We start from the raw sequence: 23,852 nt of genomic DNA on the forward strand, positions 1-23,852 counted from the left end.
GCACATGCATGTGTACCTAGGTAGCCCTGGACAAGGCTTAGATGTGTTTCAGTGCGAAACGAGTGGTGATGGATGATGAGAGACTGCGCGAGCGAGTCAGAAGCGCCGCGCACGTTCTCTCTCCCACGATGGGTATACAACGCCGAGAGTCTCGCTTGTTGTCGTTTCAGTATCGTGCACACAAGATATACTGCACAGGACAGGACAGGACAGGACGGCGGAGGAGGAGGAGGAGGAGGAGGAAGAGACCATCCTCTCCCTGTCACCCACTCATTTGGTGCCATGTCCGTCTGTTCTGTTCCTGACGGAAGAGAGACGCCAAACCACTACGGCATCCTCACTCTCATCATTAATGACGGGAGTTAGTTGGTGTGTGGTGCTGTGTGCGTGTTGTGCTTAGCCACGCGATCGGCGCTGTTTGGACGCGACGCCTCGTAATCTCTCGAGCTACTGACAGAACTAAATCCTCAAGAATGTCACTAATAATTGCCCACCTGCAAGTAGTCCTGCTTAACAGACCCACCTACGTAGTAAGAGCTATAATGCCATCGCCTCAACTCGTCTTCCTCTGCTTTTACAGTAACATCTAGGAACATATCGTCTGACACTTCGCGACGCCTTCATCTCATCTTGGTCCCCTTTCGGCTCATTGGACATCCTCATTTCCTGCGACATTTGCGTGCTTTTACGACCTCGCTAATATTGCTGGAGACCATACTTGTTGATACCCATTCGACGCGCCTGACGAATACAGGGATACACACACCGAGGCTGCGAATCGAGCGTCAGCTTTGCGACACACGTCATATCATTACAATAATATCATAGAAAGAAGAACATCATGGTCTGGAGACAGTTGGCGATCACTTCGGTCGTGCTGGCCAGCGCCGCCGCGCAGACGGTCAACATTGCCCTTCAGGCAAATCCGGACGGTACGCTGGCTCTCGGAAGGACTTGCGAGCTGCAACGCCAATGGCAGGAACACATCGCTGACAGAACTAGGAACAGGCAATAACATCACATCATTCATCTCCGTCCCTCTGGATCGTTCATATTCCGACTCCACTGCCCTGAAGTCTGTCACCAGTCTCTCAATCATCAGTGCTGAGGGCGTGGACGTCAACCTCGTCAGCTGTACTCCTTACATTGCGCAATCCGGTAGCAGTGGCGCGACGAGCGCGGGACCGACATTCGATGCGACATCGTCCAGCTTCGTCACCAACGTGACAAGTATCCTTTGCGTCAGCAATGCCAGTAGCAGTGGCGGATCCAGCAATGTCATTTCGCGTGACGATACACCGCCAGTCACCACAGTCACGAACGTAGTGACCTCGACACCCATAATCACTGTCACGAGCACATTGACCAGCGCCGATCCATCAACGACCACCACCACCGCCGGTCCAACAACCACCGCCGCCGACCCTCCGACGTTGCCGACGACAACGACGACATCGCCCACCACCACCTCCCCAACAACCACATCGACTCCCACCACCACCACCACGAGCTCTCCAACTACAACCAGCACCCGCACCACCAGCAGCACACCAACAACTTCATCCACCACCTCCAGCACCCGCACCACAACGACCACCAGCTCCACCTCCACCCGCCCGACCACCACGAGCACCACCTCCACCACATCCACGACCGATCTGAACTCCACCATCACCAGCGTCGTCTTCGTCACAACCGGAACCAGCGCGACGGCCACCACCCGTCCAACGACGAGCCCATCGGCATCATCGAACACGCCAGCATTGATCGGCGCCGCGGCACAAGCCAAACCGACAGGGATGATTCTCGCCGCCGCCGCTGCAGCGATGGCTATGGGCGGAATGGCTGTGCTTTGAAGAAGTCGTTGACGAACTCATTGACGAGCGATGGTCATTGGGTCAGCGGACGATTTTGCGATATCGAGGACACACGATGAGAGACACAGATCTGGAAAGAAAAAAACTGACGAACAATAATGATGAAGAGAAGAAACTTTTGCGAGGGAGAGGGATAAATATACGGAAGCGGCCCGATACCCAAATTTGAGTAATAAGATAAATGGAAAAGGGAAGACACTGTGGAATTTGTTTTTTTTTTCGGAGTGGATTGATGACGGATAGAAAATTGGAGGCGATACATGTATGAAAGAAACTAAAGGACCGAAAATTTGTAAAACGAGAAGCAAGAAAATCTCAATTTGTACCGTTACCTAGTGAACCTCGACAGGGGGGTCCCATGCAGCACGTCCTTCAAACCGAGTCTGGATAATCATCGGATTCACGAACGCACAACACAAGGTTTTGCTAAGTTTCGGGTCGAATGTATCCCTAGGTCGGACTGGAAGATGCAGCGGGGACCGCGCGCGGAACACCGGCTCCTACGGTCCGGACACGGGCAGGTCCTCCTTCTGCATCAGATTCGTCACTCCACTCATCTGCCTGTTCGATGGAGAGAGAGAGAGAGGGGTGGGAAAACGATGTCCCTCTTCCTCCTGTACATTTCCCAACTGGATAGAGAAGAGGAGGATTCATGTAATATATCATATGCTTCAGAAATGAATCAGTTCGTGATTGCTTTTTGATTCTCTCTTGGTCGTGTTAAGATTATATGCATGTTCGCCGACAGTCCATCTTCTTCTTCTAATTCACGCCCAATCCCACCAGGACCAAATTGGCCACGTTCATGATCACGATCACCGACCAGATCGCCACCGCGAACCCCGCCGTGATCCACGAATTCCTCATGAGCACTTTGTGCACCTCCGTCGTGGTCGTCGTGGTCGTCGAGCCAGTCTCCGCCGTCGCCCCGCCGACATCCTGATGTCGCTGCTGCTGCTGTCCGGCAGTTTCCGCGGGGGTGGGAGCAGCAGGGGCGAGGACGCGTCTCGTGGTGGTGACGGTCATGTATTTATTCCGACAGGTGTAGTAAATCACCGGGGCGGAAACGAACGGCAGGATCGCGCTCAGCGCCACCTGCGACGCGACCAGGGCCTCGCTGAGGCCATCCCTCCCCAGGAGTCCCGCGACGAGGATCGCGGGCAGGATGGAAATGCTCCGGGTGATGAGGCGGGTGAGCCAGGGTTTGCATTTCCATTCGAGCTGGCCCTCGGAGATCATCTGGCCGGCCATGGTGCAGACGATACCGGCGGAACAGCCGGAGAGCAGGAGTGCGACGGCGAAGACGGTGCCGGCGGCGGGGGCGACTTGTTGTTGGAGGAGGTCGTAGATTTGGAAGAGGTCGGCGGCGTCGGCGCCGTCCACGCTATAGAGGGAGGCGCCGCAGACGATCAGGATGGCGCTGTTGATGAACAGCGCGAAGGTGAAGAGGGAGATGCCGAGCTCCCAGATGGACATCTTCATGCAGTGTTGGATGGCGGAGAGGGAGGGGCGGTATTTCTCGAGGTGGATAGAATCATCTTCGTCGTGGGAAATGTTGGCGGGATTCGGATAGTGGTGGTGGCGGATGTCGTACTCCCTGAGGCGTGGTTGGTTGAGGCCGCTGCCGAGGTAGAGAGAATGAGGCATGACAGTAGCACCGAGAATGCCGCATGCTTGATAGAGACTATACAGCGGTCAGTTGTTCGCACCGAAAAAAAGATGAGGAACAAGGAGAGCTTACCCTTGACTCTGAATCAACGCGCTCGAAGGCAGAAACCCGCGGAACACTTCTGACACTTCGTCGACATGAATCAACGAGAGCTGATAACAGAAGCACACCGCCACTCCCATGACCAAGACCATAATGAATCCCTCAAACACCCTTAACATCTTCATCCCACCATCAGGTCGATAAAACATCAAAATGAACATGACATCCAAAATCGAGATCGCACATCCTACCACAAGAGGCACGGCCGGCGCCAACAAATTCAACGCAATGGCGAATCCAATCACCTCGGCGATGTCCGTCGCAATGACAGCCGCCTCGCCAAACAGCCACAGCACATAATTCAGCCAGCGGGGCGTATGGGCCTTGTTCATCTCCGCCAGGTTCAGGCCGGTGACACTGCTCAGCTTGATGCACAGGGACTGCAGGAAGATGGCGAAGATATTGGACAGCAGGATCATGAACAGGAGCTTGTACTGGTACGAAGCGCCGGCTGCTGCGTCCGTCGCGTAGTTGCCCGGGTCGATATAGGCGACGGCGATCATGAACCCGGGACCCACGAAGGAGAGACACTTCCAGATCCATCGGAAGGGCCGCTGCCACGCGGGGAGGTTGGGGTCGAAGGTGGAGGAATTGGCATCGTCGTCGTGGCGACGGCCGGACGACGAGTGCAGTGTGCTGCTCGTGTGGCTATTGCTGTTGCTGTATTGCAGCGTTTGCGCCAGCATGTCGGTGGCGGTGATGATGCTGGTGCCGTTTCCTCCTTCGCGGACCCCCGGTTTGGCGATGGAGCTCTTGGGTCCATCGCAGGAGCTGGAAGAGGCGTGGCCGTCGTGGTCGGAGATGGGAATCAATTCGATTTTGGTCTGGTCGACTTTGTCTAATTTGTGATCTTGTCGACGGCGGGCGCTGGCCATTTTTCCCAAATCGCTCCGGGTGGTGAGGTCGGAGGCCATGGAGTTGGGATTCTGATTCCAGCTGGGATCGATCTCGGGTTCGGTTCGAGATGGGCAATTCATGATTGGAGAAGGATTTGTTTCGTTCCTGAACAAGAGCTTTGCAGAACTTGCTGGGGTTTGGATTCTTTCTATGGGTTCTCTTGTAGGCAAAATTCTTGCAGATCTTGAAGTTCCAGGTAGACGATGTCACTGGGCAGGCAATTGGCGCAGGACAGACGAGATGGCGTAGGCGAAGAGAGGTTGCGGTTACGAGTACGCATAGTATTAATGAATGCAAAGGGTCGGTATTGGGGTCAAACGTGCTTTCTTTAGGTTTCGGTGGTTTATGGGTTTGTTACGATACGAAGTACAAAGATTCCATTCGGTGTGACGCGGAAGTAAGGAAGGAGGGAAGGGAGGACGTGTGAAGTCTCGACCTTTCGTTGGCCTTGGACGGTGGTACGTACGCAGTGATACTCTACAGGACTCCCAATTGTAAAGAGCGAGTCTATTTTATTTATTAGTCCTTCACGGCATTGGTCGCCGTCGTCGTCAGTCTGTGTCATTGACGTGTGAGGGAAAGCGAATCCGTGCCTGCCGCGGACGCCGCGTTCCGCCCTTTTTCTTCTCCCAATTCCCCCCGGTCTGACCCGAAAGAAAACTCTCTCGCGTCTTGCACCCCCAAAACTTTTCGCAAACGGCGGCGAGGCCCTTGCAAACGCCACCATCTGTACCTTATTCAATCTTGTCGAAAATCCTCTGTGCGTTAAATCTCTACGGATGCGCTTGCCTGCGATTTCCTGACGGCGATGTCGTCCTAATTGATCAGTGGACTGCAGTAGACCATCGTAGTGAGCATCTCAGCCCAGAAGCATTACACGCGGCTCCAATGCTTGTTTCCATCTACGTTCGCCGATCGTCATCATAGACTGTGGACTACCGTAGGAATGGACCAAAAGTATCTAGAGGGCACCAAAAACGGCCGCAAGCGCTTTTTACCTCACGGGTCTTCGGCGGTGGAAGGGAACGGGAGGTCGAGGTGCCGGGCGACGGAATGTTCGTCCACGCATGATACGTACAGTGGAGTTCGCGATTACTCCACGATATCGTCCGAGGAACCATTACGGTCACCAATCGGATGGGTATCGACCGTATCGTATGCGTTGGGGACTTTGTTGGAAAGCTAGTGGGCTGCAAGGCCGGATGGTCTAGTTAGGTCTCTGGAGGTGAAGTTCCGAGGTCGTCTGATCTTTTGGCCCCTGCTTGGAGCATTTCTATGGTTTACTGTAGCAGTATCTCCCTGGGAGACACCAATGCACAGCACAGATCTGCTGCTCACGCGACATTTTTGACGTCGCGCACGCCATCAGCCTGGAGACAGCAGTCCTTGTCGATCGAGCAGTATCTCCGTTCGCTAGCGATTTATACGGTCTTGTCGGCATTCGAAGTCGACATGTCCTGCCCTCATGAACAGAGACGTCCATCGGGCCAAGCTGCAAGGATCTGCCTCCTCGCCGCTAGAGGCTTGCATTGCAGCTTGTCTTCTTAGTCACGATGCAGTCAGTGGGCTTCCAAGGATCTTTCCGGAAGGATGTCTGTCCATAGCGGCGATCACAGCATGAGCAAGGACTGACCGCCTTACTGATTCCGTACCTTTCTCGCACGTAACAGGCGTCTCGGTCTTCACATCTTGACCCTCTTTCCGGTCGTTTATTGTAGAGCGGTGCCTCACTGGTGCTTCTGCCGCAGGTGGTTTGTTCGGTCCGGCGCTGTCTCCGGGCATGGTCGGTTTCGGGGATGTCAACCGTCTGTTGCAGCTCCCAATCCCGTCTCTGGTACGCTTCTTTCGCCGCCGTTCAAAGACGCGTGCTCGATGGTCAGGCAAGCCTACGGGCAGAGACGAGCCTTACCCATTGAGCTCCAACAAGGCTGAACGCCATATGAGATGGTGATCTATACTTTGCGTGTGCTAGTAGAACACTGTAGACTACGGGCATGGGTCACTTGACACCAGAATATGTCGTGCACATACATATCAGCGATTCGCGAGACCATTAAGCAATCTCGAAGAAGATCAGTTCAGACGTTCGAGAAGGCCTCGGAATACGATGAAAACACTTCGATGAGTCCTTCGTGTCAACACCCAGACGATCTCATTATTAGTTCGAAGTGTCGCATGCCCATCATCAATTCCATGACCCTTTTATCCATGGATGATCATGTCTTTAGGGTTGGGGTTGGTTGTGGGGTGGGACCCTAGCCTGGACCGAGCCCAGCGCTCAGTGCAGGTGGTGTTCTCCAGCATTGCTTGGATACGTCACTCCGACAGCTATAGATCAATCGCCCACGACTACCTGGATAGACATACATAGACAGCCCTCGACTCAATGAACATAGCATCTCGGCAGAGTAGGAGCATCATACGAGTACTCTCCCCATACAGAACATTCACCATGTCAACCAAGACCCAAGAGCCCAAGATCCGCCGCATCAGTCCCTTGTCAGAGGACGAAGCGAAATGGACCACCCTCCAGAAGATTGAAGTTCGTTCTTCTACTACTTGCCCAAGTGAAGGACTTCTCTTCGAGTCACAACTGCTTCATGGACTCTGTTGTTGACCCATAACTTTTGTTCTCGATAGTGGACGGATCAAACCGGTAGAGATCGTGTCTGGGAAGCCGCTGCCCGCAAGACCCGTAAGGAATCCGGCGTCGATGCCGTCGCCATCGGTCCCATAATCCGACACCCCAATCGGCCCGTGTCGACAATGGTGATTTTGCAGGTATATTTTGATTTTCTACGTCCCGTTCCTCCCATCAAACCAAATCTAAGCCTCTCACACAGTACCGACCGCCCGTCGATGCCATCTGCGTCGAATTTCCCGCCGGTCTGATCGACGAAGGCGAGACGCCCGAACAGGCCGCTATCCGCGAACTCAAGGAGGAGACAGGCTACGAGGGCAAGGTGTGTGGGACTAGTCCGCTGTTGAGCTGTCAGCCAGGAATGACCAACGCGACAATGCAGGTACTTGATTGCAGCCCGACGATCGTAGCGGATCCGGGGTTGACCAACGCGAACATGCAGGTATGTCTCTCATCGGACTCTCCGTCTCACGATCTCAGCCGTCGCTTTACGGGTCAAGATCGACTTTCCGGTCGTATCACAATCAGCTAACCTCTCCGTCTCCTCCCTCGCTTTGTTCAAATCACGCAGATGGTCACCATCGAAGTCAACCTCAAAGAAGGCGACGAAGAACCCGAGCAACACCTCGACGAAGGCGAACACATCGAACGCGTCGTCGTGCCTCTCGACCAGCTCTACGAGAAATTGCAAGGTTCGTCCCATTTCCTTCATTTCTCCACCGATCCGCACACATCTTGAATTGCCCATACATCCCGGTTCCTGCGAAGAAAGAGAAAGGCTTCCCAAGCCACGGAAATAGCCAACAGCATCCTGAAATCATTACAGCGTTTTCGAAGGAAGAGGGCAAAATTGTCGATGCGAGGTAAGTGAACATCCCCCTGCGAAACATTCTAGGACAAGGAGAAAGCTAATTGCTTCTGTAAGGTTGTTCCACTGGGCTATGGGTCTCCACTGGAGCCAACGCCTGGGTCTCAAGCAAGCATAGACCAGAGCAGGGAAACGGGAAACAGAAAGAAAGAGAAAGGCTACCGACGCACCTTGATCCGAGAAATAGAAAAGAATCCATCTGCAAGGAAAAGAGGCGAGAAAAGGCAATGACGTCCAAACGACACCTTTTCCACCTCCCTCCACTCCCCTCTGCTCCGCCGATCTCCATGCAACTTCCAGATCGAGACTGTATATACCCTTTCCCTCTTCAACGCGCCTCTTCGCATCGTGATGAACTCTTCGATTCTCCAGACAGACTCTCTCGACTTTTATTGACCGTTTCGCTCCGGTAGAATTCTCCGCCCAGGGTTACTTGCCCGATGAATACGTCACGTTCCTCGCGCTGGGGTGGAAATATGGGAAGATATTTGCGCCAGCGGCCACGGGTCCCGAATAGCCATGGGGAATTGTGAGATTGGAAGGTTTTGTGTCGATGGGGGGCCGACCAGGAGGGAAGACGCAGAGGGAGAGGACGGAAGAGTTATGGGCGTGTGGGCCAGATGGATTCCACGATTGGGATGCTCCGTGTTGGGTTGGAGAAGAAGAAGAAGAAGAAGAAGAAGAAGAAATTGGATCGTGTTTTGGTTTGCGTTTGAAAAGATTCAGAAGTGGGATATCATTATACCTGCATTAAAGTTGTGCGCGCGCGTAAACGACAACAAGAGATAACAAGCAACATCAAAGCTTCATCAAAAATCCGATCCATCAAATCCCGTCATCGTCTCGTCGAAAAAGGTGTCATCATTCCCCCCTGCACAACCGTCCCCGACCTTGCAACCAGCTTGGTATCGACGAACGCGATTGAAGGTCTCCACACGGAAAATGGACAATCACGGCCGCCAGAAAGATTCAAACCGCGCAAATATATCCACTCGTTCGTTTCCTGGCCCAAAGCTCAAAGCTCATCCTTGACCCTCCTCGTCGCCTCCTCAACCACACTGCTGACCGACTGCGCTGCCCCGCCCGCCGCCGCACTAGCCTGTGTCGCAAGTTCTGCAATGCGGCTGTTGGCACCGGCGATGGCCTCCTCGACTTGCTTCTGGATGTCGGAGAGGTAGGCGGTATCTTTGCCGCCGAAAAGCGCGGCGTGGGCGGCGGTTGCGGCATCGGCGGCGGCGGAGTATACGCTCGAGGCGACGCTGGTAGCTGAGCCGTAGGTATCGGTCGGGGTGGGAGCACCGTAGATTGCGGCGGACAGAGCGGCCAGAGCGTCGGCGCCGGCGGCGTTGAGGCTGCTTTGGGCGGCTTCGGCGTAGCCGGTGGGAGTTCCGTATACGGCGGCACTGGCTGCGGAGGAGGCGTCAGTGTAAGCTGAAGCGGCTGCGTCGGTGGCTTGGGCGTAGACGCCCTTGGCAGTGGTCGCAGCGTAAAGTTGGGAGCTGGCGGCTTCCACAGCAGCGTTGAGTTGGACGCTGAAGTGGTCGAGGATGCTTGGAGCAGCGGTGGGCGGGGAGAAGACGGAGGACAATACTGATGAGGCGGACTCGTAGACAGCGCTGGCGTAGCTTGATGCATCGGCGACGATGGCTGGAGCGCCAGTGGAGTAGGCGGAGTTGAGGCGACTGTAGACGCTGTCGGTGAAGGCGGGCTCCTTGCCGCTGACGAGCTCGGCAAAAAGCGATTGAACAGCAGCGTATTGGGCAGCGGCGGCATCGGTGGCTTGCGATGCATAAGCTGTGACTTGGCTACTATATGGAAGTTAGCAAAACGCACACGTGAGATCACTCAATATCGGTATGGGGAACTTACTAGACAGATGCGGTGAACGGAGCCGGGGCTCCATAGACTTGCTCACTTGCACTAGCGATCAGAGCTTCCCAGTTGGCAGCAGCCTGTGCAGCGACAGATTCAGTCCACGAAGTCTCCTTGCCGTAGACAGCAGAGCTGATGGCAGACCCGGCAGACTCGACGACTCCGGTCTGAGTGCCATAGTATGCAGCACTAGCTTGACTGGAAGCGGCTGCGAGGTTGGTAGAGGCGGCAGCTACAGCGGCGTCGTATTGAGACTGAAGGCTGTCAAGGATTCCGGCTGCCGGTGTGGACTTGGCACCGACCACAGAAGCCGCGGCATCGGATGCGCTGGAAAGAGCAGCAGCTGCGTTCGCGACGGCAGCGTTGTATGTGGCCTGAGCCGCAGCGACGAAACCAGCAAAGCCAGCGGTGGGAGTGGCACCGACGGCGCTTGATGCGGCAGCCAGGAATTGCGAGTAGCGGTCGTGAGCGAGACCGATGCCCTCGTAGTAGGCGCGCTGAGCAGAAGCCAGGTACTGTTGGTGAGCAGGTGTTGGCTCGGCACCGACAGCAATCTTAGCACTCTGGTATTGCGCAGAGGCCAGGCTGAGTCCTTCAGCGAGGCGAGATGAGGCGACCGATGACACGCTTGACAAAGCGTTCTGGGTGGGGCGAGCAAAAGCAGCCGCGACTGCGGAGGTGATGCTCTCGTATGTGCCTTGCGAGCTGGTTCCAAAAGCCTTTTGAAGCCTTTCGGCAGCAGCAGACCTGGCGCCAGCATATGCGGATTCTACAGAGGCGTACATCTGCTCGTGGATCGGAGCGGGAGTGCCAGAGACTTGAGCCGAAACGGCAGCGCGGGCCTGGGAATAATGTCTGGCTGCCTCTTTGACAGCGGTCTCGTAGTACGAGCTTGCAGCGGCGGCAGCTTCGTCCAGAACAGATCCACTGGGAGTGTCATCCGCATAATCGATGATAGGCTCACGGGCTTCAACAATGACTTCAGCCATAGCGCCAGCGAACATCTTGCTCCTCACCTTCTGGCCAGCGCTTTCCACGCTCTCAGCGGCCACCGAAGCTGCAGAAGAAGCGCTCGACGAGATTTGAGACGCAACAGGCTCAGGAGTGCCAACCATGACAGAAGACGCGCTCTTTGAGACGACGCTGATGATGTCCTCAGCGCTCTTGCTAGCGGCTTCAGCAACGACCTTCTGGTTAGACAGAATGCTAGCCAGCTTGGGACCAACCGTTTCGCTTGACACTGCTGCAATCTTGGAGGACACGGATGAGATCGAGGATGCTACGGCCTCGGTGGCTTTGGATGCAGCATCAGTGGCACTATCTAGAACGCCTGAAGGGGTTCCGATGATGGCAGCGGAAGCCGATGATACTGCATCAGTCAGACTGTCAGACAGACCAGATGGGGTGCCAATGACGGCAGCAGATACCGCCGAAGCAGCATCTCTGACGCTATCCGAGAGTCCGGACGGAGTTCCCAAAACGGCCGAGGAGATGGAAGAAACGATATCGGTTGCGGTATCGGAAAGCTTCGACTCGGTGCCAAAGACGGCCGAGGAGGCGCTAGCAGCCGCAGCCGCAGCCTGCTCGGCAAGCTTAGAGGTGGCACTCTCGAGAGCGGCCTTGCTGCTTTCTTCCTCTGCTTTAAGTCGGAGAGCTTCGGCAGCCGCAGCAGCCTGAGCAGCGAGTTTCTTCTGAATGCGCTTAGCAACAGGCGGGACGTACTTGGTGCTGAAGTCGTCGTTGTCATCCTGAGCATCAATCTTCCATTTCGAAACATCGCGGAGGCGGGTCAATTCAACAACGGCATCCTCAGCAACAGCCATGGCGGTGTGTTCGACATCCTCGCCAGCTTGCTTAGCGGCCGCGAATCCTGGGTGCTCGTGAGCAGACTTCGTGACGTCCTGGCGCCAGTCTTGGGCAGCATTCTTCAAGTCGTTGTACTTGGACCACTCCTTGTGTGGTAGCGACGAGGAAGCATACTTGCGTCCAATATCGGTCAACCTCAGTTCGCGAATGTTGTCAATGGTCTCGAGAGTAGATTGAAGGGCCTTCTCGACCAAGTGGTTGGTCTGAGAATCGTAACCCGAACGCCAGTCCCGGACAGCCTGTGCCTTGTGCTTGATGGTGTGGCCTGCGGTGCGGATGGTCTGAACAATGTTTTCCTGTGCAGCCTCCAGCTCTTCATCGGTGGGGTCTTCGGACAGATCACGGGTCAGCTTCACAGCGTGCTTCTTGATGCTGCTCTTGACCTGCTCAACTGTCTCCTCAAGCTGCACGACCAATGCGCTACCCACGCTTTCGGCTTGGCTGCTGATCTGGTGCGCGGTGAGATCCTTGACGCGTTCTTTGAGATCCTCTACGCCTTCCTCAACAGCAGTGTCGGCAAGAGTCTTCCATTTCTGGAGGTCCTGCTGGAATTGGACCTTTGGCTCTACAGTAGCCTTTGGCGCAGCCGACACAGCCTCGGAGATGGCGGAAGATGGCGAAGCAGTTGCGGAACTGATAGCAGATGACAGCGATGACGCAAGCGAGACAGCACTCGAAGAAGCTTCCGCCACCTTCGATGAGGTCTCGATGCTCTTGATATCAGCCTGAAGTTTCTTCCCATCGTGGTAGCGACCCAGACGCTCGCTAATGCGGAGCAGCTGGGGCTCGACGTTCTCGCCGTAGAGAATACGTAATTGAGGATAGATGCGACGGCTCCAGAAGTCGAGAGCGTGACCGCCAACAACTTGTGCCTGAGGGAGCGCAGTCTCGACGGCGAATTGCTGGCCGCGGCTTGCGAAGTCCTGAGCGATGGGGGCAGCCTTTTGATAGACAGGGTGAATCTGCGATTGCCAGATATCGGCAGCTTGCGATTGTACAGTATCATAGTAGGGCTGCACCACGTCTTGCGCCTTTCTCACGTGAGGTGCAAGATTCGCCTCGTATTGTTTGCCCGCCTCGGCCGATAAGATATCCAATTGAGGCTTGACCGCCTTGTCCCATTGCTGTTGTCCGTACTTTTGAGCGTTCGTGAGTTGAGGAGCGGCATATCTTTGAAACGCAGCCTGTCCGGGTTGGTAGACGTGTTTGTTGACCTGTTCGACGTACGGTCGCGCGGTGTCGAGGTGCTTAGACAGATATTGGTCGTAGTAAGGCTGCGCATACGGAGTGACGACGTCCTTTAGCTGGAAGTAAGGCTTGCAGACATATACGTCTTGCTTTGATCCTGTAAGCTCAGCCGGTGATGAGGGACAGCGGAAGGCGACGGTGAAGAGAGTCGCCCAGACGGCGAGTTTGGCGGATTTGTTGATCGTCCAGCCGATAAGGGTGCTTTTCTTCTCGGGCCGGTAGCGAGATGATCGGACAACCGGTGAGGCTTTGAGATGACCATTAGGATGGCTGTCCATGGTGACGTGCCGGTCAGACGAGCTCTCGATGTCGTTGTTGATGAGAGGATCCACCAGCATGAGCGTGGGCGTCAGTGATGATATGTATGGAAATTTGGGAGCTCAGATGGCCGACAGGCAGCCTAGTGTCAACGGGCGGATTTATGCCCCTAGCTCGCACCCAGCATTTGTGGATGAGATCGAGCGATCGGGTGGTTTACGGGCGATGAAGTCGCCCAGTAATAAGTAACAAGACTCAATCAGGGTTAAACTATTGTTGATGAATATTCTTCCCAACAGGATAGATGATAGTCTCCGCGAAGGACTGTCTCGGTCAAGTTTATTGTTGTGTTTGTTAGGTTGGATGCTTTGTTGTTTGCGGACCGAGGGATCACGTCACTGCCGCCCACCGCGAAAAAAGCATGTGCTGCAGTAGATTTGATCCGTGGAGGAGGGTGTTGGCTCGAGCGCGCACGCGACTCGTATCTAGTCTCCTCTCGTGGCTGCGTGCGGAGAGATGGAGATGTTTGCGAACAAGAGCGAAACAAGCGCCCGATTACCTTATCGTCTCTACTCGTCCTGAATGAGTCTCCAGCGCGCGGCCTGCTGTTGTCTGTTGTCGATTATTCGGTGCAGCAGATAGGATGGAGAACTAGGAAGTTTGACTTGCCATGAAGTAAGTCTTGGAAATGATTTCATCCACAGCACCAGAGGCAGGATGGAGAAAGGGGCGATGTTGTCGTGGTCCAACTGTGTCGTCATTTGGCTTGGCTGCGTACAGGACTGCCCCATCATCACTACTACTACTGTACTTACACGGATACAATTGTAATAAGACCAGCGCGGGTGTCCACCAAAACTTGATCTCGTTTACCAAATTCTAGCGATCCGGGAAAATCCTTGCACATGGGAAACACGCCATCAGATCTTCCAGTATTGGCTCAGGTATCACGTGAATGCCTGACTGACCGACCTGAAAGCCTGCCTGATCAACGCGAGCTGCACTGGTATCTGCAGCTTGTTGATCATCTCCGGGCGTTGCTCTCTCCCATTCCGAGCTGTCCGAATGTGTATCACATCCCGAGTGCACGCATTATGTCCTCCGCATCTTCACGTTTCATGTTTGTTTGCACGTACAACTCATCTGTGCCATTCCTACATTTTGTCGGTCTTGCGTGCTTACTGATATGCACCTATGTGGTGCAGCAGATGGACCGAGGTCGATTTGAATCACACCTGCATCTATTGAAAGAATCATTCTTCCACAGCGATCCTGTCATCACCTGCAGGCATAGATATAACAGATGCGTTAACGTCCTGGAGTCCAACATCTGCGGCCTGCCTATGAACCACCTAGGTATGTATCTACCTACCTAGGTAATATACAGTAGTGCCGTGCTCGACTCGCAGGTGCTCTCGTGCAGATCGCGCGCTGTGACGTCACACTTCCCCATGAAGCATACCTAGGTACAGTACTCATTTCTGCGACTTGCGCACGCGGCGCATTTATAATATCATTTCGAAAAAGAATGTCGGAACTCAATTGCCATGTGCTAACGTACAACTGTGGGCGCGAGCTTGTCGACATCGATTACTTTGCGTCCTCGCTCTACTCAAGTCTCAAGTCGCATGCTGAAGCGCCTGACTTCATCGTCCTGTCGTTGCAGGAGCTTGCGCCTCTCGGACTCAGCTTCCTAGGAGGCTCGTTCTTGAACATCTATTTCGCGACGCTTAGAACCGCCGTCTTACGCGCGCTATCATGGCGCTTCGATGCAGATGCAGATTGGGAAGATGTGTCCGCGAACAACTTGGGCATGACTGCCATCATGGTTTTCGCACGGAGGAGCGTCAAGGAGGAGATCCGATGGGTTGAAGAAGCGGGCACTGGCGTAGGTGTGCAAGAGATGGGGAACAAGGGCGCAGTCGCAGTACGGATCGGTTTTGGAGATGAGGAGACAGTGGTCACATTCATCGCCGCACATCTGGCACCTCACGAGGACGCTTGGCAGCGAAGGAATGCGGACTGGAAATCTATCTGCGAGAATCTGGTTTTCACACCTTCGACTCGTGGTACGCACACGCAGCAATCACTCGACTCTTCAAAAAGACAAGACGGCGAGGAGGAAGAGCCATTGCTGCAGGATACGGTGCCCTCGCCCGCTGGGAAAGCTTCCTCCGGACGAGATCTATTCGCTGTACCGTCATACATTTTCATTGCCGGCGACCTCAACTACCGCACATCCGACATCCCTCCTGTACTGGATGGCTCGGCTGTTCAGCCTCAATTAGGCTCATATGGCCCGTCTCTGTATGCGAATGATCAACTGACACGAGAAAGAGAGGCCCGGCGGACACTGCACCATCTCGCAGAGGCGCCTATCAAGTTTCCACCAACATACAAATACACCTCACATGCTCAAAAGCTGGCCGCAGACTATGCGAAATCCGTGGCCCTGCGCTCAACCAGCAATGGTGCACAATCATGTACAATCCCCGACGAACATTTAGTCAAGGCAGAAAGCACAGAAAAGGTCAACATCTTCGCCAAGCACCGTTTGCCTTCATGGTGTGACCGCGTTCTTTATCTATCCACGGCACCCGTGAAAACTCACACATATGCTGCATTGGCTGTCCAGCCGACGAGCGATCACAGACCCGTCGCACTCATCTGCTCAATACCACGAAAAGCATTGGAGGATCACGAGTTCCCGTCTGAGTCACCCTTTGGCATACGGTCGGACTGGAAGGAGCGGCGACAGACTGCCAGGACCCTCGAGCTCGTGGTCGGGGCAGGCGCGTATCTCGGATTCACAAGCCAAGGACAAATCATCCTGATAGCATCGGCGTTGGCGGTGATCGTTGGTGGACTGGCTTTGGGGTATGCTTTACAATGATCAAACGTAGACCGCATGTCAATCAGGTACTGCGTCTCATGACACGAGTTTACAGGTCGGTGTGCATGTGCATGTAGCTCCAAGTGAAGATCATCAGAAATATCATGTAGAAATATTACGAGCCGCAAATCGCGGAAATTCCTGAACGCAATCATTGCTGTCGAAGTCACAAAAATCCGCCCTCTCCGATCCGATCCCCTCCTGTAAAAAAATATCCGGAAACCGTCCCATCACAAAAACGCCTCCGACTTCAGAGCCCGTCCGAACCACCGATCAACGCCGCTTACTCCGTTCGCCTCTACAAAAAACCCTTGGTCAAGCTGCTCGTCCTTACGGGGACCTGAATCTTCACATCCCCTGGCACAATGGTGCTCGACCTGCGACTGCCCACATCGCTGCTGTACGCCGCGAGGCCCGTGGGTCGTCTCATGGTCCCCTCGCTGCTCCCCGCGCGGCTCATCGCGCCCATCCGTTCCAGCTCGCGCTCGAGCCGGAGGTTCTTCTCGCGCTCCTCGCGCAGTTCCCGTTCGCTGCGTTTCACGGCCATCTGGCTCGCGGAGTCGGTGGATTGGAGCTCGTCGATGGTCTGCAGGAGACGCTCGATTTTGTCGCGGGATTTGGACACGTCGTCGGTGAGCATCTGCGCGGTCTTGTCCTTGCGGTCGAGCTGCGCTTGCAGGTCCTTGACGGTGCGATCGACGGTGCGGACGGAGCGGGCTTCGGTGCTACGGGTCTTTTCGAGGCTTTCGAGTTGGGTTTCGAGCTGCAATCGGGATTTGTTAGCCTTGGTATTTTCACACATGCAGCGTGGATGAAATGTGCTTACCTCCTGAATCCTACCGTGCAAGAATCGCACGTCCTGGCTACCGCTAGAGTAACTCTTGGTCTCGAAGTCGATGCAGCGAAGCTGGAGCTCTTTGAGGCTCTTCTCGAGGGACGCCTTCTCCTTGTGAAGTTGCACACTCGTATCTCGTTCGATGGCAATATCCTTTTGCGCTTCCTGTGCCAGAGCTTCAGCGCGCCGCATCTTTCCAACAGCGGCGGTGGCGATGTCTTCCTGGTGAGCAAGCTTGGATTTGAGATCCAACACCTCTCGGTCGGCAGAGGCGACATCGCGTTTGGACGGTGAGCCATCCTTGGACAAGTTATCGAGTCGCTCTACAGCTTCAGCCAACCGTGTCTCGAGGCCCTTCTTTTCCTTCACGAGTAGATCACGCTCTGCTGCAACGTCATCGACGTTCGTCCGCAAGCCACGAACCTGTCCGAGAAGTTCCACAATCTTGCTCTGGGCATCGTTGTGAGCGTCAACGGCTTCATCGCGAGAGGTCGAAAGGCCTTGAAGTGCAACCTCAAGACGAGACTTCTCCTTCGCCCAGGTTGAGCTGTTGAGAACTTCGTCGTCCCATTTGCTGCGAAGCTCTTCCAACTCGTCCCGGAGACGACCATTCTCGCCTCTGGCGTGCAAGACATGATCACGTTCGATCTCAAGCTCGTTGGTGAGCGAGGTCAGCTCCCCTTGGTACTTCTTGCGAGTCTGTTCCATGAGCGCTTCCTTGTCCTCTAGATCAGTAGCACGCTGAGAGCGGTAGTCTTCAAGCTCGTTCTGCAGACGCTTCTTTGCTTGCAATGTGGTCTCGAGGTCAGTCGAAATATCCTCGAGCCGCTCTTCGTATTTCTGAGTCTGGCGTTGGAGATCTTCCACCAAAGCATCCATCTGCTGGCGTTCTGACATGATATTAGCGCAAGTCTCCTCGGTCTCCTTTGCTTGCGCCTTTGCAAACTGCTCCGCTCGGGACGCTCGTAGGACAGCAATCTCGGCCTGCTCCAATTTCTCGAAGTACTCATCAGCGCGGACCTTGTACAGATTCATTGCGGAGGTCACGTCATCGACGCGCGATGTTTCAGCATCAAGACGCATCTGTAGGTCAGAGAACTCTTGAAGCAATTGAGTGTGGTTTGCAGCTTCTTGTTCACGCATGTACGTGAGCTCTTCAAGCTCAGACCTTGCATCGCGAAGCTCGACTTCCGTAGATGCTTTGCTGTGCTTGATCTCGTCGAAAGACATCTTGGCATCTGCCAATTCAGAAACGGCTGCGTTGTGGGATGTGAGCAGTGTTCGGCGGGTCTGCTCCTGCGAGTTGATCAGGTCGTATAGTTCCTCGTGGCTCTTGGTTTGCACCTCCTTGAGAGAAAGCTGTCCAGTTCGGATGCTCTGCTCGAGCACGGTGACCTTCTTCGCAGAGTCATCTAGCATGTCGTGCAGGCGGAAGTTTTCGCGCTCCAACTTCTGCACCCGACGTAGAGAAGGACTCTCTTCCTGCCAATTGTGTTTCCCTGGGCTGCGTTCAAGCTGAGCTTGCAGGTGTCGATTTTGTATCTCAGACATCTGTAATTGGTTCTGGAGAGCCTCCAGCTCTGCTGCGACATCCATCTTGTTGTTGTAAGCCACTGTATCCACGGTCCTGTCGGACCGGGTGGAGTCGTGACTCGCCCTGCTCAGATGTCGCTGGCTGGTAGGTGTGCTCGCAGCTGACGGCTGGAACAACTTGCGATTCTCCCATTCACGACGAAGATTTGTCGGCGACGACCGGGAATTAACCTGACTGGCGTTCATCTCTTCTAACAAAGCTCGCTTCGAGTTCTGGTGTCGTGTGTCATTTTCTTGCATGTCTTCTTGGTGCTGCGAACGCATGCTCTCAAGCTTGGCCTCTGCGCGCGCGAAACGATCAGAAGCCAGACGAAGAGCTTGTTCGGATGCCTCTAGCTTCTTGGCGAGGTCGATGGTATGCTTCATGTCAGGCTTTGCTCCGTCTAGATTGGAAGGCAGCTTTCCGGTTTCGGGATCAAAGATCTTCTGCAGAAGAGTAAGATGTTCGTGGGCCTCAGACAGCTCGCGATTGACGTTATCTAATGCAGTCTGTACTGTCTTGGTGTTCTGCTGAGCCTGGGATCTTAATTGGCGCTCCGTCTCGAGCTTGCGATTAGCCTCCGCCAGTTGCAGAGTAGAAGCAGACGACTGCTGTTCGGCATTGCGAGTGTTCTTGTGTTCTCGTTCGACCTGGTGATTCAGATCCTCGATGCTCAGGGACAATTTTTCTTTCTGCTTCTGGAGAGAAGTGATCTGGAGAGAGGCGTCGTTCAGCTGCCGCTGCAAGTTGGATATATCAGCGTCGGCCTTTGTCTTTTCTGCCTGGAGCTGAGCAACTTTAGTTCGATGAGTGTCATTGGCTTTTGAGTTGGATCGAGCGATGTCTAGATTCTTCTGTTGGACCTTGTTCAGCAACGCCCGATTGTCATTCTCGGATGCCGTCAGTCGACCTTTGACAGTGACCAATTCTCGTTCAAGGCGCTGTTTGTCTTGATCGTGATGGAGTTTGAAGTTTTCTGAATCGGCGATGAGCTGCTTCAATCTTTGTACATCGCTGGCCAGCTGATTGCGATCACCATCGAGTTCCTGTATGTGCTGCGATTTGGCATCCAATTCCCGACGAAGTTCAGCGTGTTTTTCGTTGGCCTGCAAGGTAATATTACGAGTGACGGTTGCTTCGGTCTCAATCTTTGCCTCTTGTAATTCTATGAATTGTGCCCGCAGACTTTGGAGCGCCAGCTGATGGTTCTTCCTCTCCTTCTCGGCAGCCTCTTTGGCAGCTGCAGCCTTGCGAGTAAGATCAGACTGTGCATACATTTCCTTCTCAATGGTCACTTTGGTATCGTTTAACGCGTCGTAATTACGCTTGAGATCTTCGTACTCGGCTGTGGCAATACGCTTCACGTCGTCTCGTGATTGTCGTTCCCGGCTCAGATCGGTCTGTGTTTGGAATAGCTCGCCCTTGATGTCGTGTATCTGAGCTTGCAGAATCTCGACCTGGTCATTGACCGAAGTCTGTTCCTCTAGAGCTTTGCGAGCATCAGCAGCCTCGCGTTCAAGTTGGGAATATTGAGCACGCATGGCATCCATTTCCGCTTGGACTTGCCGGAGTTGGTTTTGAATCCCATCATGCCTTGTCGTTAGTCCAAGCTTCTCGGACTCGAATCGCTTTCGATCGTCTTGGAATTGCTTGAGGTCGCTTCTCATAACTGAAAGCTCGCTGTCTTTGCGCCTGATGAGGTCTTCGAAGCTTGTAGAGGTTGATGAAAGCTCTGACATTTGCTGACGAATGGACCTGTTCTCGTCAATCAGGTCTCGAATTTGCTTCTTCGTGCCAGCGAGATCTTTGTTCGTCGCAGCGAGTTTAATGTCCAAGTCCTGATCGTTCTTCAGCAACTTTGCCTCGAGATCTTGCAGCTTGCGATCCTTCAAGCTCAATTGACTTTGCAGCATGCGAACTTCCTGCTGGAGAGCTTCCTCTTGCTCGCTCCGCAACGATCGCGTGTTCTCTACCTCCTGAAGGTTGGCGTCCAGCTCGGCGATGCGTCCTGAAAGCGCATTTCTCTCCTCCTCAAGCTTGGAGATTATCTGACCAGCTTGTTCGAGCTGGACTCGACGTTCAGTTGCTTGTTCTTCGGCAGAACGACGCGCCGCAACCAAGCCATCAATTTGATCTTCCAGCGCGTCCTGGTCATCCAAAGCGCCTTGGAGTTTTTCAGCTAATTCAGCTTCTCGGTTCTGGAGACGCCGGAAGATTTCCTCCTTGTCGAGAGCCAAGGCACGTTCACTTTCAAGGGTATGTTGAATCTTCAATATTTCACCTTCTGCTCTTCTGCGCTCCTCTTCAACCTTTGTGCGATGTGCCTCCTCCTCCAGCATTTTCTTCTGAAGTAGCTTGATTTCTTCTTCTCGCTTCTTCACCTCGTTGGATTGGCGCGTGGCACCAAGTAATGGCCGCATACGCACAAAGAGCTGCCACCAGGGGCTTTGTTGCAATTGGAGATACACTTGGAAATTGCGCTGAATGACTTGGGCCGCTTCGGCGCGATATTGCTGTTTCCGGAACAGCCGTCTCTGGACGTACATTCTCGCCACTGATTGAAAACGTACGACGATCTCCTGAATGAGTGAGTCCCGCTTGTCTTCGAGATCTGCTAGCACTCCAGCACGAAAGAAAACCTTTGTTAGACCGACACGATACCAGCTCCGATCGAGATTGAGCTTGTCGAGCATGATCTTGCATGCAGCCTGTCCTTCGATGTATCCTTTCGGCATGTCCTGGCACAACACCTCGTAACGCGCACGGAACTCGGCGAATGGTAATCGATTTGGGAATCCTGTGCGAGCAATGCGAATACCCTCCAAAACACCATTGCAGCGAAGTTGATCAAGTACAAGTGGCGCACTGAATTGCTTGGGCTTCTTCTTGTGGTTAGGAAGAATACATCGCACGAAATGAGGGCTGGTCGAGTGCAGTTGACTCATGAGTGTCGAAAGCTGCTCTTTATGCCTCTGAGCCACCGTACGGAACAGACCTCGCTTCACACGATTTCTGGTGGCCACTTCTGCATCTTCCACGTCCGCACAGTCCGCGAAAATGTGAGCGACATGTTTGTTGGTTGACTTTGCCAGCAATCGAGTGATGTTGTCATTGAGCGGATCTTTGTTCTTCTCCAGCCAGCCTTCAGTCGAGTACTCCACTTCGGCGGCGTAATGAGTGATGGTAAAACCTTGCTTCAACATTGATCTCTTGTACTTGGTTGTTTTTCGGTCCCAAAGAGAATGTAGCTTTTCCGTGAAACTTCGGTCCGTCGCTTTAGGCATCACTGAATCCTCATCCAAGCACGAAAAGATACCAATCGGATTTGGCAATTCAATCAATTCGATAGTTGGTTGAAGATCCTTTCCAAAGTCGATGAATTTCCACTCAATCTGCTCGCGTGCGTATTCTTCTTGCTCCAGCACAAACATGTGGTGGTTGAAGAACTGCTGCAATTTCTCGTTTGTGTAATTGATGCACAACTGCTCGAAGCTGTTCTCCTCGAAAATTTCGAAACCAGCAATATCGAGAACGCCGATGAATGGGGTATCATCGGAGTACACGCCAGAGGAGGATCGATCGAGTTGAGAATTGATTCGATCGACTAGATTGCCAAATCCACGCTCATATATACCCTTCGCCAAAGCATCGATGGACAGGCGCACCTGCTCAGGTGTCTGAACTTTCTCCACCCACTCATGTCCAGCCCGTACTCGAGGGTGGAGCAGGGCTTGTGTGAATGCGGCCCGGTCGACCCCGAGCAGGGCGCAGGCTCTTGTGATGAATATATCTGCGCCCGATGCCAGTGCTGCTTGATCTCCTCGCAGGCTCTCTTTTATCACGGCAACATTTCCAAGATGAAGCACGCTGGCGACTGTCATCAAGATCGCCTTCTGATCCTGTTCGGAAAAGCCCATGACCTGGAACGCCTCCAGCAGCGCTTTCCATTCGTTCTTATCAGAAACTCCAGAAATTGTGTCATTGCCGTGTCGTGTATATTCAAAGGCGTCTACGTCGCTGTCTCCCAGCATGAATTCGCGTCGCATGGCTGTGTCTGCGCCACGCAGCAGTTGGTAGAAAACATGATAGTTACGCTCCTGAGAATTGACATGGACAACGCGGCTTTTCTCAAGAAGATACCAGTCAATGAAGGCTCCCGCGATATGCCCTGAGCGTGTAAACTGTATTCTGATGAATTTGCCGAACCGAGAGGAATTGTTATTTCGCACAGTCTGAGCATTGCCAAATGCTTCCAAGATAGGGTTGGCGCGAAGAATCTGTTCGGAAAGGTTGGAGAGCTGTCGTCCGTCAGACTTCAGTCGCGCATCATCCGTAGTCGCGACTGCTGCCAAGTATTGAATGACTTTCTTGGTATTCTCAGTCTTGCCAGCTCCAGATTCACCAGTCACTAGAATCGACTGGTTTTCGCCTTCCTCAACAAGATTTCTGAAAGCCTCGTCGGCCATCGCAAAAATATGCGGTCTTGTGTCTTCCCTACTCTGACCTTTGTACATGTTGATGTAGTCTCGACCATAGATTGGCAGCGAGGCGTATGGATTGACTGTGACCAAGAACAATCCAGAATAGGTGTAAATGAGATCTGCCATGTATCTTTGGTGCAAGTTGTGCACAACGCTCGGCTCATTCAGATGTGTTAGCTCGGCCATATCGTCGGCCTTGTCGAATTTGGCTGGGTTGACCTTGTCAACACTTTCTTCTGGTACATCTCTTTGTGTGCCATCTTCACACTGCACCTTGAGCAGCTGGCCCGGCATCTCCTCTACTACCCATCCACGCACGAAGGCCGCTTGTGTATCCTTGAGCCAGACATATCTCTTGCCGGAAAAATCATTCTCGCCTTCGATACCGCGAACTTGGTCTGTTGCGCCATCGAGTTGGTTGTTGATGAATTGAGGTGCAAATGTTCCAGCAGATGCTACGTTTCTTCCTGGGGTGCCTTTGAGGCGCCTGGAATCCGATCTGCCTAGGCCGAGGAGATTGAAATCCGAGTGATTCCGTGAGTGGCCATTATTAGAGGGTGTCGAGAATACGGCTGGTATTACATTGGACCTCGACCGCGCATGTCCAGGTGGAGGTCCTGGAGAGGAACCTTCTGTCGCTTTGCTGATTGGACTGTTGCGCCAGCGCTGCCCGTTACCCGCCTGCAAACTCATCTCGTTTCAAGAATAAAACATGCGATGAAACGAAGTCTTGCTACCAGTGGTCGTATCATTCGTGTGCCCTGAAGGTGTT

The 23,852-nt window shown here is 53.7% G+C and overlaps 5 protein-coding genes across 5 annotated transcripts; 3 read left to right on the plus strand and 2 right to left on the minus strand.

Moving 5' to 3' along the window:
- Positions 1 to 811: 811 nt before the first annotated feature.
- On the plus strand, positions 812 to 1,119 carry K489DRAFT_381137 (uncharacterized protein). Its single transcript, XM_033605049.1, has one exon. It carries the CDS (start codon positions 842 to 844, stop codon positions 1,013 to 1,015), a length of 174 nt encoding a protein of 57 aa, XP_033459422.1. The 5' UTR covers positions 812 to 841; the 3' UTR covers positions 1,016 to 1,119.
- A 1,520-nt stretch (positions 1,120 to 2,639) lies between these two features.
- On the minus strand, positions 2,640 to 4,625 carry K489DRAFT_358591 (divalent metal ion transporter; the record flags this gene model as incomplete). The annotated part of the gene is given in 5 exon segments (XM_033602583.1): positions 2,640 to 2,792; positions 2,880 to 3,561; positions 3,619 to 4,178; positions 4,262 to 4,366; positions 4,380 to 4,625. The coding sequence occupies 5 exon segments, from the start codon at positions 4,623 to 4,625 to the stop codon at positions 2,640 to 2,642; spliced, it is 1,746 nt and encodes a 581-aa protein (XP_033459423.1).
- A 2,249-nt stretch (positions 4,626 to 6,874) lies between these two features.
- Positions 6,875 to 8,428, plus strand: K489DRAFT_381142 (uncharacterized protein). Its single transcript, XM_033605050.1, has 7 exons — positions 6,875 to 7,087; positions 7,186 to 7,326; positions 7,389 to 7,508; positions 7,569 to 7,628; positions 7,758 to 7,878; positions 8,013 to 8,049; positions 8,112 to 8,428. Exons 1-7 carry the CDS (start codon positions 6,998 to 7,000, stop codon positions 8,170 to 8,172), a joined length of 630 nt encoding a protein of 209 aa, XP_033459424.1. The 5' UTR covers positions 6,875 to 6,997; the 3' UTR covers positions 8,173 to 8,428.
- Positions 8,429 to 9,069: 641 nt separating this feature from the next.
- On the minus strand, positions 9,070 to 13,318 carry K489DRAFT_321044 (uncharacterized protein; the record flags this gene model as incomplete). The annotated part of the gene is made up of 2 exons (XM_033601509.1): positions 9,070 to 9,862; positions 9,924 to 13,318. The coding sequence occupies 2 exons, from the start codon at positions 13,316 to 13,318 to the stop codon at positions 9,070 to 9,072; spliced, it is 4,188 nt and encodes a 1,395-aa protein (XP_033459425.1).
- A 1,496-nt stretch (positions 13,319 to 14,814) lies between these two features.
- On the plus strand, positions 14,815 to 16,191 carry K489DRAFT_358600 (DNase I-like protein; the record flags this gene model as incomplete). The annotated part of the gene is made up of 2 exons (XM_033602584.1): positions 14,815 to 15,744; positions 15,811 to 16,191. The coding sequence occupies exons 1-2, from the start codon at positions 14,827 to 14,829 to the stop codon at positions 16,189 to 16,191; spliced, it is 1,299 nt and encodes a 432-aa protein (XP_033459426.1). The 5' UTR covers positions 14,815 to 14,826.
- Positions 16,192 to 23,852: the final 7,661 nt, after the last annotated feature.

Source organism: Dissoconium aciculare (assembly GCF_010015565.1).
Source record: "Dissoconium aciculare CBS 342.82 unplaced genomic scaffold K489scaffold_7, whole genome shotgun sequence".
NCBI lineage: Eukaryota > Fungi > Ascomycota > Dothideomycetes > Mycosphaerellales > Dissoconiaceae > Dissoconium > Dissoconium aciculare.